Below are 12,548 nucleotides of genomic sequence, written 5' to 3' on the forward strand. Positions count from 1 at the left end.
ATAGGATCTGAACCATCTCCCCGGGCCTGCGTGCCCACGTCATGGGGCATATATATGTAAACACTGATGTATTGTATCATTGTGTCAATCAATAGAGCAAGTCTACTCTCCAACTTCTCTTCTATGTCCGTGTGGCTGTGTGGTGCTGACGACATCCCTTCTCCACCCCCATGTTGCCGCTATATATATATATATTTCCTACATGACGTTCGCCTCATAACACTACAACCGATCGGTCGCAGATTAGCCTCACAGAGTTGCAGCAGTGTGCGCATGTGCGCACCATGGGCATTACAAAATGCTTTTCATCCCCGCAGAGGCGTGCAGCTCACCTGCCGAGCCCGAGCCGGCCCGCCGGCCAGTCGACAGGCGCACCTGACCCCGTCCGGCCTGTCCCTCCCGCCGGACACACCGCCACATGCACGCAGCTAGCACGCTCCTCCATCCCTCCCTCCATCCATCGACGATGGAGCCACCCCACCCGCTTAATCAATCATTCGCCATTAATCTCCATCGACCGTCGACACACAACTTTGTCACCCACGCACAGTTAATTAATTGGGAGCGCACCTACACTCTCTGTCCACTGTACATCTCCGTCGCCATCCTGCAACCCCCCTCCTGTAGCTAGCTAGCCGCATCATTTCTCGATCTCTCCTCCTCCTTGTGTCAGTGTCACTCTCCTACCTCCACCATAGCCGCTACCTCTATCTAGCTATAAAGGCCGGACCATTGTGTGCCATGTGAGACCCCTCCTCGTCGTCCTCCTCCTCCTATCTCTCTAGCTTTCGAGCTCTGCTCAGCTTCTTGATTCGGCCGGTCCATCCAAGTGGAGAGAGAGATAGAGAGAGAGAGAGAGAGAGAGAGAGAGAGAGAGAGAGAGAGAGAATGGGGTTCCCGGCGGTGTACTCGGAGATGCCGAGGCTGCTGCTGAACCTGCTCTTCCTGCTCGGCCACCTGCGCCGCCTCTCCTCCTGGCTGCTCCGCCTCGTCGGCGCCGGCGTCGACGACGACCTCTGCTTCGACTACTCGGACGCCTCCGACTTCGCCCACTTCGCCGACCACCACCAGGAGCAATACCAACACCAACGCCAACACCACGACCATGGCCTGGAGGAGCTGGAGGAGCACTCCCCGGCCGTGCGCTTCGACGCGCTCCCGTCCGACGGCGACGACGGCACGTCGCCGCTGCTGCCGGAGGGCTGCGCGGTGTGCCTCGGCGACTTCCACGGCGCCGCGCGGGTGCGCCGGCCGCGCGGGTGCCGGCACGTGTTCCACCGCGGGTGCCTCGACCGCTGGGCCGCCCACGGCCACCGCACCTGCCCGCTCTGCCGGGCTCCGCTCCTCCCGCCGACGACGGCGTCTCTGAGCCCCGTTCTCCTGCCCGTGCCGCTGCCGGCGTCGTGATTGGCACAGAGCATGCTCGTTCAGGGTGCTGTTTGCATATATGTTCGGCGACTATTCTTGCGGCGGGATCCTGCGGAGAGGATTCCGAATTCGTCGCTTCCGGTTGGGCTTTTATGCAAAAACAAGCTCAGCCGGTGAGAGCGCAGCAAGGGCCAGGCCGAGGAGGCCATTGGCGGAGAGGCGTCGAAATATTTTCCAGTCGCCCCTCGCCAGGAGAGATTATCACAAGACGGTCCCCATGGAAGGGGATTAGTTCCTGCTTTGAGCTTTGGTTTAGTTTGGCTTTGGACTCGAATGGAGTTGGTCTCCAGAGCAAAATCCATATACCAAGAAAGAAGAAAAGGACAACATATGTATGTACATCAGACTTAATTAGATTAGTGGGAGTAAATAGAGTGGTGAATCCGAATATATGCACGGCTTTTGCTCTGTTTGCTTTTCTTTTCCTTTTTATTCTTGTTATAAGATTTCACTAGGACTAGCATTTTTCATCTTTATACTACTCCTTCTCAAGGGGGTTGGAGATGCCTCCTGTTTTCGCTACATTTTTCTTATATTACACGCTCTAATGGAAATACATCAGATTCAACCGACTGCCCTAATTTGTCCCCCGTAGTAGCATACATAGCAACTCTGAAATTTGAACTCGGTTGTTACATGCATACCTATGCGAATTTTGTTCTTGTACATAACAGAATTCCCCGGCAAATATCTGCTTCGCAGAAGGATTAATCCGTTTGCAATATTGTTCCATCATGTAGCGGTTACATCGTCCATTATATAAGGATAATAACTTTGTTACATAGCAAATGTGTTGAGGACTTCGATATTACTCCCTCCGCCCGGAAATACTCGTCGTATAAATGGATGAAAAGGATGCATCTAGAATAAAAATACGTCTAGATACATCCATCTCTCCGACGAGTATTTCCGGACGGAGGGAGTACGTTATTCAGATGTCATATAAAGTTGAATGCAACCAAATATTGATGAGACATTACCTTGCATCTCAGATCAATAGTATAAGGGAAGATAATCTAACTAATTAAGATAAATTTCCTCATGCAAAGTAGAATCCTCTATCAAGATATTTATAGATAAAATAGGCACAAGAACAGATAAATCTGACATAATACATATAAATGGCATCCATGTCATATGTGTAGGCCATCCAAACTAAATCTAACACATGGCTCAGTTTTGTTGTCTCTGAATAAATGGAACAAATTGCTCCATAGATTGATGCATGTTTTTTTTGCTTTGTTTAGATTTGGATTATTGGATTTATTTAAACAAAATACCCTAAACTAAAATTTGAAAGCATAACATACCACCAACGCTGCATTTATAATGATAAAATATTTGTTGTATGCTAGTAATGTTGAAGTTTCTAAATATTACCAGTGCTAGTATGCGGTAGAAATTGTCAAATATAATGTAATGCTAGTTAATTTCGTGATAATGACATGTAAAGAAGTAAAAATATTTACTATAAACAGGTGATTGTCAGTTCTATTGCGGGGTGTCCAAGACGAATAAGGAACCTACAGGCAAACGAGATCCTAAATCAATTGGGTACGAACAAAGACAATGGAAAGAAATTAGATGCGCCGACGGAAACTACTTTAATCAGCGTCATGACACTGCGAGCACCATTCTAAATCGCAGCCAACTATTCCGAACGCAACCAGCCCGACAACGATCATTTGAGAAAGTAACACAATGATGTTATTCAAGAAAAGTCAGAAGCAGCAAAGACCGGAATGAGAATAGGAGGAGAAGAACTGGCCACCGATGCGGGGATAAGAAAGAAGGCGTGCCACCACCCACCCCAACTCTCCACACCATCGTACAAGGTTGTCTCGTGTGAACCAATAACAAATATCCAACCCACCTGTTAGGGCACACCATGTACCTGACGACGAACGCCGCATCGGCACGATGACAAGGCCGCCCCTACCCCGAGCCCCTCCCCGTTACAAAAGAGAGGACGATTGAGAAACTTATCAAAGAGGAGACATCACCAAACTCAGGCACAATTGAAAAATGACGGAACACAACAAGATGAGCAAATCAGCGACTGTGAACGTGCAAAAGTGGAAGGCAAAATGAGGACAAGAGATCATGAAGGATCGAATCGGACGACTTCCATTTGAAAAGTACCACATGCCCCATTCCCAACACGAATGAAAATTTGATATGTCTTTTTTCTCTTTTCTGTCTTACAAGTCCTCCTCGTATCTTTGTACTCATAATTCAATTAATGTAATACAAATTTTATGTTACGAGCGAGCGACAAACTGTAGAACATGAGACCTCAAGCAACAACTCAAAGAAAAGGAGACCTCAAGTGAAGAAGATTTTCATGCCACGAGCCACCGTACATAATGATAACTTGTTCTATTGCGGGGTGTCCAAGACGAATAAGAAACCTACAGGCAAACGAGATCAATTACGGGGTGATTGCGGGATAACTTGTTCTGTTGCGGAGTCTCAAGCGAAGAATATTTACTATAAACAGGTGATTGTGAGTTCTATTGCGGGGTGTCCAAGACGAATAAGGAACCTATAGGCAAACGAGATCCTAAATCAATTGGGTACGAACAAAGACAGTAGAAAGAAATTAGATGCGCCAGCGGAAACTACTTTAATCAACGTCACGACACTGCGAGCACCATTCTAAATCGCATCCACCTATTCCGAACGCAACCAGCCCAACAACGATCATTTGAGAAAGCAATACAATGATGGTATTAAAGAAAAGTCAGGAGCAAGAAAGACCGGAATGAAAATGGGAGAGGAAGAACTGGCCACCAATGCGGGGATAAGAGAGAAGGCGTGCCACCACCCACCCCAACTCTCCACACCATCATACAAGGTTGTCTCGTGTGAACCAATCACAAACATCCAACCCACCTGTTAGGTCACACTATGTACCCGACAACGAACGCCGCATCGGCGCGATAACAAGGCCGCCCCTACCCCGAGCCCTCCCCGACACAAAAGAGAGGACGATCGAGAAACTCATCAAAGAGGAGATATCACCAAACCCAGGCACAACTAAAAAATGATGGAACACAACAAGATGAGCAAATCGGCGACTGTGAACGTGCAAGAGTGGAAGGCAAAATGAGGACAAGAGATCATGAAGGATCGAATCGGACGGCTTCCATTTGAAAAGTACCACATGCCCCATTCCCAGCACGAATGAAAATTTGATATGTCTTTTTTCTCTTTTCTGTCTTACAAGTCCTCCTCATATCTTTGTACTCATAATTCAATTAATGTAATACAAATTTTCTGTCTTACAAGTCCTCCTCATTTCACCCTTTTATTAATTCACCCATTCTATATCGTTGTGCCTATTCACGGTGGTGGAGCTACCTTTTCGCTGTCCTATGTCATCGGAGCGCGCCTATGTCTCGCTTGTGGTGAGATGTAGGCAAGCCTGGCATAAAGTGATCGCTTTACTGGGCTGGGCTCCTATCTGCTCACGGGAGGCAGACCACATCTTTATTTTTTCTGGGATTTTTAACACATTTTTTGTATTACTTTTTGCTTTATTTTTTACTTTTTTACTTTTGTTTATACTTCCAAATATTCTAAATATATATTAAATAAACACTCATAAAGATTTAAAAATGTTTAATGTGTACAGAAAAATGTTTCTCATGGCTAAGAAAATATATGGAAAAAATTGTGTATGAAAAAAAGTTGATCATGTATTTAAAAAATGTTAATCAAGCATTTTAAAAATATTAAATGTGTATGGAAAACAATGTTTCTCATGTATACAAAAGTACACAATGTATATGAAAAAAGTTCATCATCTATTTAAAATAATAATCAAGCATTTGAAAAAGATTAATGAAGTATTTGAAAAATGTTAATGAAGCATTGGAAAAAATGTTTATTATGTTTACGAGTAATGTATACATAAAATGTGCAATTTGTATGAAAAATATCAATCAAGCATTTGAAAAATGTTAAATGTGTACAGAAAAACTGCTTATCATGTACTAAAAAATATACAATGTGTATAAAAAATATTGGTCATGTATTTCAAAAAGTAAACCCTATATACAAAAATGTTCCTGATGTATACAAAAAAATGTAGAATATATATTCACGTAAAGTATAAATGAGAAACATATGTATTTTAAAAACTCAATTCTATATTTATAAATATTCCTGATGTATACGAAAATATTGTGAGTCAATTTTTGAAATTTCCATTGGAAAAATGTTCACCATGTATTTGAAAAATGTTGACTGTATATTCAAAAAAGTGTTCAAAAACTTGTATTGAAGGAAAAAAATTACATTGTGTATTAAAAAAAAAGTTCAACATGTGTCAACAATTTCAATTCGCATGTACACTAAAAGTATATGTTGTGTGCCGAGAAAAGTAGCCATGTGTTGAATAAACAATTAACCAATTAAAACCAACAAAGAAAAACGAAGAGAAGCAACGGAAAGAAAGAAAGAAAGAAGAAAGGGAAAAAAAGAAAACAAAGAAAAAACAGGAAGATAAAAATAGAACGAAACCAATGCAAAAAGAGTGGAGAAAAGCGAAACCGATAAAGAAACAATGGAAACCAAAAAGAAACAAAGAAATCCCCAAAACCAAATAGGACTAATATTGATGGCAAATGTGTTGAGGTCTTCGATATTACATTATTCCAATGTCATATAAAGTTGAATGCAACCAAATATCGCTGAGACATCACTTACCATCTCGGATCAATAATATAAAGATAACCAAACTAATTAAGGGGCTATTTAATACTTAAATTTCCTAGACTCGTGCAACGTAGAACCCTCTATCAAGATATTTATAGATAAGATAGGCACAAAAACATATAAACCTGACATGATATAAATTAATGGCATACACGTCGCATGTGTAGGCCATCCAAACTAAATCCGACGCACGCCTCAGTTTTGTTGTCTATAAATAAGTGGAAGAAATTGCTGCATAGATAGATGCATGTTCTTTTTGCTTTGTTTAGATTTGGATTATTTGATTTATTTCACCAAAATACCCTGAACAAAAATTTGAAAGCATAACATACTACCAATGTTGCATTTATAATGATAAAATATCTGTTGTATGCAAGTAATATTGAAGTTTTTAAATATTACCAGTATCCGTATGTGGTAGAAATTGTCAAATGTAATGTAATAGTAGTTAAATTTTGTAATAATGTCATTTAAAGAAGTAAAAATATTTAGTATAAATAGGTGATTGTGAGTTCTATTGGAGGTTGTCTAGGAAGAACTACCGGGGTCGACGGTGCGGCGCACGCCATGCCCGTGTTTATGCTCGTAATTGCTCTGGATACTGTTAAAACAGTGTTTGTCTATTTAGTAATTAATGTTTAGTGTTGGACATATGATGTCATATATCTTTGTTGTCAGAATGTATTGTTTTATTTTCTACCATGTTAGTTTTAGATAAGATCATGTGTATGAGAGCTGTCAAATGAATCGTTCAATCGAAAGCAATAAGCTATGCGCGATGGGCGCCTCATCACGATGTCCAGTCGGACTAGATACGAGACGAAAAAGTTTGCTTCATTGAGAAGAAAGAGAGAAAGAGATTAGCCAGCCCCCAGTCCCCACATGCAAGCCTCCTCTCTCCTCTCTCGTGAGCCCTTTGAAAGATTGTGGATGTCGCCTAGAGGGGGGGTGAATAGGCATTTTAAAATATTTATGGTTTAGGCTTGAACAAATGCGGAATAAACCTAACGATTAATTTGTCAAGCACAAAACCTACAACAACTAGGCTCACCTATGTACACCAACAACTTATGCTAAGCAAGATAAACAACTATGTGATAGCAAGATATATGACAAGAACAATATGGCTATCACAAAGTAAAGTGCATAAGTAAATGGCTCGGGTAAGAGATAACCGAGGCACGTGGAGACGACGATGTATCCCGAAGTTCACACCCTTGCAGATGCTAATCTCCGTTTGGAGCGGTGTGGAGGCACAATGCTCCCCAAGAAGCCACTAGGGCCACCGTAATCTCCTCACGCCCTCGCACAATGCAAGATGCTGTGATTCCACTAAGGGACCCTTGAGGGCGGTCACCGAACACGTACAAATGGCAACCCTTCGGGGCGGTCACCGAACCCGTACACTTTGGCAACCCTTGGGGGCGGTCACCGGAACCCGTCAAATTGCTCGGGGCGGTCTCCACAACCTAATTGGAGACCCCGACGCTTGCCCAGAGCTTTACACCACAATGATTGAGCTCCGAACACCACCAACATCTAGGGCGCCAAGGCAGCCAAGAGGAACAGGCTCTAGGGTGCCCAAACACCCAAGAGTAATAAGCTTCTCAAACTTCACTTCCACGTATCACCGTGGAGAACTCAAACCGATGCATCAAATGCAATGGTAAGGGCACACGGAGTGCCCAAGTCCTTCTCTCCCAAATCCCACCAAAACAACTAATGCTAGGGAGGAAAATGAGAGGAAGAACGAAAGAAGAACACGAAGAACTCCAAGATCTAGATCCAAGGGGTTCCCCTCACTTAGAGGAGAAAGTGATTGGTGGAAACGTGGATCTAGATCTCCTCTCTCTCTTCCCTCAAGAACGAGCAAGAATCATTGGAGGGATTGAGAGTTAGCAAGCTCGAAGAAGGTCAAAAATGGGGGAAGAACACGAGCTTAAGAGATAAGGTTCATTGGGGAAGAAGACCCCCTTTTATAGGTGGAAAAAAAATCCAACCGTTATGCTCACAGCCTGAACAGAGCGGTACTACCGCTAGGGCGGTAGTACCACTTTGAAACACAACAGCGAGGAGGCAAAAGGCCAGAAGAACCGTCGGAGCGGTAGTACCGCTTGACCTCACGGTACTACCGCTAGGGGTAGCGGTACTACTACTTGCGAGCGGTACTAAAAAATTACATCCGGGCCTACCACCGCAGGACTTGGGACGAGTTTTTGGTCCCGAGCGGAAGTAGCCACGGAAGTAGCCGCGGTAGTACTGCTCCAAGCGGTAGTACCGCTCCCAAGAGCGGTAGTAAAAAAATTACTTCCGCTCCTACCCGCGGTAGTACCGCTGCAGCCTTTTCAGAACACCAAAACTACCACAACTTCTGCAAACGGACTCCGAATTCGACGAAACCAAGTTTGTTGGAAAGCTAGCGACAAGGGCTAACACAATTTTGTGAGAAATACCAACAAAAAGCAAATGAGAAAAGTCCCAAAAGAAAATGGTGAGAACCCTTCCTCGGATAAGACCGGTAAAACCTCCAGCACCGAAAACATCATAGAAGACGCATGCAAACTCCGTTTTCGATGAACTCAAGCTTGTCATCAAGATGACCATAAGCTCTAAGACTCACAAAGATAACCAAACAAGAACCAAGAAACATGATGCAAGGATGCAATGGTTTGATCTCTCTACTAACGATACGATCAAGCTACCAACTTGAGAGGCCCCCTTGATAGTACGGCAAACGATCCTATAACCTGATCTCCCAACTACCACCACGAGACCGGTAAAATAGAAACCCTATCAAGGCCAAAACCTTTGCCTTGCACATGGTCCACTTGAGCTATATGATGACGATCTTGACTCCCTCAAGATGGACCACCTTTCTTGATTGCGTTGGCTAGATGAAGACTAGATGATTGCTCCCCCATAGTCCACTATGGGTGAGCCATTCTTCGGCACATCTTCACAAGTTCATTGACACCATAATGGATGGAAAGATTCAAGCACTTGATCTCTTCGTGATGCTCCACTTGAACTTGCTCACGGCAATCTTGATGACGATCACCACTTGATGTCATCCTTTCCATGGGTTGTATGATATCTTCCTCTTGACGCAAGCCCATGGACACGTACCTTACCCCACATAGAACTCTCACATAAACCATGGGTTAGTACAGAAAGTGCAATGGACAATGCTTACCATACCATGGGATCACTTGATCCCTCTCGGTACATCTTCTATGCTTTGTGAGTTGATCAACTTGATTCACTCTTGACTTAGTCTTGATCAACTTGATTCACTATTGACTTAGTCTTGATCAACCTTGAATCTTTCCAACTCTCTTCATTTGGATGATGTCTTGAAGTTAAACATGAATGATCACACAATCTTCTTCTTCAAGACATGCTTGCAATAAGCTCAACACTCACATGACCAATCTTTGGATAATTCCTTAATAGCACCTTGGTCAACTCATAAACTCCTTGAAACCAACACATGGACTTCAAGAAAAGCCTATGGACAAATCCTTCAAATATAACTCAAGACAACCATTAGTCCATAAAGATTGTCATCAAGTACCAAAACCAAACATGGGGGCACCGCATGTTCTTTCAATCTCCCCCATTTTGGTAATTGATGACAATCACTTTCAAGAGAGTTTATATAAGGAATTATGCTTCACTATGCAATGCAACAACTAATAGTGCATGCATATGAGATGCAAATGCTAAGGAACAAAACCAAAGCAAGAGGAGATAACTCTCTAAACTTCTCCACAAAACTCTCTAAAACTCCTCCCCCATTGGCATCGAATGCCAAAATGGGTGAAAAGCTTAGAACGCCAATATAAAGAGTGTTCCTCCATAAATTGTGTATCTCTCAAAAAGAGAGTGGAATGCAATACACATATCCAATGGTAAATACTTGGAGGAAGACAAAATATATTGAGGCCCAAAGATTGCAAAAGAATGATATGCCACAAAGACATAACAAAGAGAGAAACAAGAAATCGAGCAATCAAAAGATACAAATTGAAGCAAGCAATCAAAGGATATCAATTGAACCAACTAGACCAAAGATCCTATGAGCCACATGAATGAAGGATATTATGATATGAGCCGAGGAGTGTTCTAAAGAAACTAGAGAAGCTCCCCATGATTTGTGCACATCAAGAATTTTTGTATTCGGATACAAAGTACACAAAATAGGATCATAGCTCCCCCAAAATCAATAGAAACTCACAACAAGTGCAAGTGAGCATATAGGAAACTAAGCCTAGTACTCGCAACAAACACATGGTTGAGCAACAAGTAAAAGAGGCAACTTGAGAATGGGCTCAACAAAAAAGATGTGTGTGAGTCAAGGCAATGCACTTGAGAAGACTAATGTACGGATGAGCATAAAGCATCAATAAAGTCTTGAAAGAATGAGGCACACGGTGCAAGGCCTATCATTCCCACACACAACTAGCAAATGGGTTCACAAGCTTAAGCATATAAAGAACCTATGCTTGTGACAACCCGTGGTGAAGATAGAAGATGAAAGCCTCATCAAGACGAGGGATACCAATTAAGATGGCAAAATCCTCGTAAAGACAAGCATGAGGAAAATAATCTTCACCACACAAGAGTGCATCAAGATGCTACAATAGAGGACACACACTCAAGGCAAAAGCTTTCACGGAGCCACCAAAGAAATAACATAAGAAAGACAAGATGGACGTGAAAGAAAGGATATCAACTAGAGATGTAAATTCTCTCAAGTGTATAAGGTTCTAGGTAGACGAAATCATGATGATATATATCTACAAAGAAGGATGTACACCCGAAATAGTTACATCACGAAGGAACAAGATATCCAAAAGGAAGTCATACATATACCAATAAGATATTTGCCTGGAAGCATAGCACATGGCTAGATATGGTCTTATTGTATATAAATGAATTCCTACCGCACGAACACCAAAGACATCACAACTAGCAACAAGAGATCATCGTTGAGATGCTTTGAGAAAGGAAACAAGTATCACAAGATATGAAATGAATATCATGCCAAGATGCAACCTACACAAGGTTGAATGCAAGAGAGGAAAGCATGAATAGATACTTGTTACCGAGATATCATTGGAAGGATGTAGTAGATACCAATTGAAGGTAGATAGTAGTTCATTGATCATCCTAGCTTGACTCCAGTGAGCACATGGTGACAACACCTTCCTTGTGAGTGAGCCAAGCATCCAATGCATCTCCAACCGCTCCTAGAAGAACAACACAAACTAAACGGTACCCAAACTCATTGGGACCAAGAGTTATAAACACCAATATACATAGGACAAACTCCACATAAATAGGTGCATATAGATATGAAAATGAATTTCATGCACCTCTCATCCAATTTGAGACTTGGTGGAGTGAACATGCATGCTCAAGACTTCCAAAACCCGAAACCAAAAGACAAAGAAATTGCAAGTGAAAAGGATACCAAATGGAGAAATCATCACTTGGAAGATATCATTAAAGATACATCAAGGAATGAGATATCCATTGATACACACTAAATTAAAGATGTCAAACTCCCAAAGAGAGGATGGTTCCAAACAAACCAAGCTCTCAACAAAGTTTCATGATGTCACAAAGTACCAAAAAGAAATCGGCTTGCCTTCCACCAACACACACTTGATAAGGATCACAAGAAGAGTGTTCTAAAGAAAATATGATAGCTCCCCCACGAGTTGTGCACTATAGAGAATTTGCTTTTGAATACAAAATGCACAAGGTGGGATCAGCACTTTAACTATATCTAGAAAACACTAGACAAGAACAAGAAATTAACAAGATCCACAAGTGGTATGGAAGACAACGGGAGTTGACACAAACCTTGGCAAGAGAAAAGGCAAATAAAAACAAAAGCCAATGTAAAGATGATCAATAAATTCTACCACACATAAGTGACTACCAATTGTTAAAAGACAAGAAGTATTTGGAAATAATTCCCGGTGGTAGATAACAAGGATATCCAATATCATCTTCACAACAAACACAAGCAAATTGCAACTTGTAGAGCTAACATGCCACCTAGAAACAAGAAAATCTACAATATCAACACTAGGTGACAATATCTCAAATGTACACATTTTCTAGGCTAGTAATATACATAGCATATTACTCCCCCATAATGTGATACCAATGAAGAAAACTTAACAAGAGGCAATAAGAGGTCCAACAAGAGATAATTAATGGACAATTTAGAATTTGAATTTCTCATGAGAAGACATACCACATAGTGACTAGATAATCTTGCAATATCAATACTAGATGGTATTCCTCATGTACACACACTTATAGGAGTGTGTGTGGTGCACAAAGCACATCACTCCCCCATAATGGGATATTCCATTAATCTC

The 12,548-nt window shown here is 42.1% G+C and overlaps 1 protein-coding gene across 1 annotated transcript; it reads left to right on the forward strand.

Moving 5' to 3' along the window:
• The first annotated feature begins 441 nt into the window (after nt 1-441).
• On the forward strand, nt 442-1,853 carry LOC119288230 (probable E3 ubiquitin-protein ligase RHA1A). Its single transcript, XM_037567867.1, has one exon. The coding sequence runs from the start codon at nt 889-891 to the stop codon at nt 1,405-1,407; it is 519 nt and encodes a 172-aa protein (XP_037423764.1). The 5' UTR covers nt 442-888; the 3' UTR covers nt 1,408-1,853.
• Nucleotides 1,854-12,548: the final 10,695 nt, after the last annotated feature.

This window comes from Triticum dicoccoides, chromosome 4A (genome assembly GCF_002162155.2).
Source record: "Triticum dicoccoides isolate Atlit2015 ecotype Zavitan chromosome 4A, WEW_v2.0, whole genome shotgun sequence".
NCBI classification, from domain to species: Eukaryota; Viridiplantae; Streptophyta; class Magnoliopsida; order Poales; family Poaceae; genus Triticum; species Triticum dicoccoides.

Coding starts and splice junctions, on each gene's coding strand:
- LOC119288230 (XM_037567867.1), top strand. CDS start 889: ATGGGGTTCCCGGCGGTGTACTCGGAGATGCCGAGGCTGCTGCTGAAC.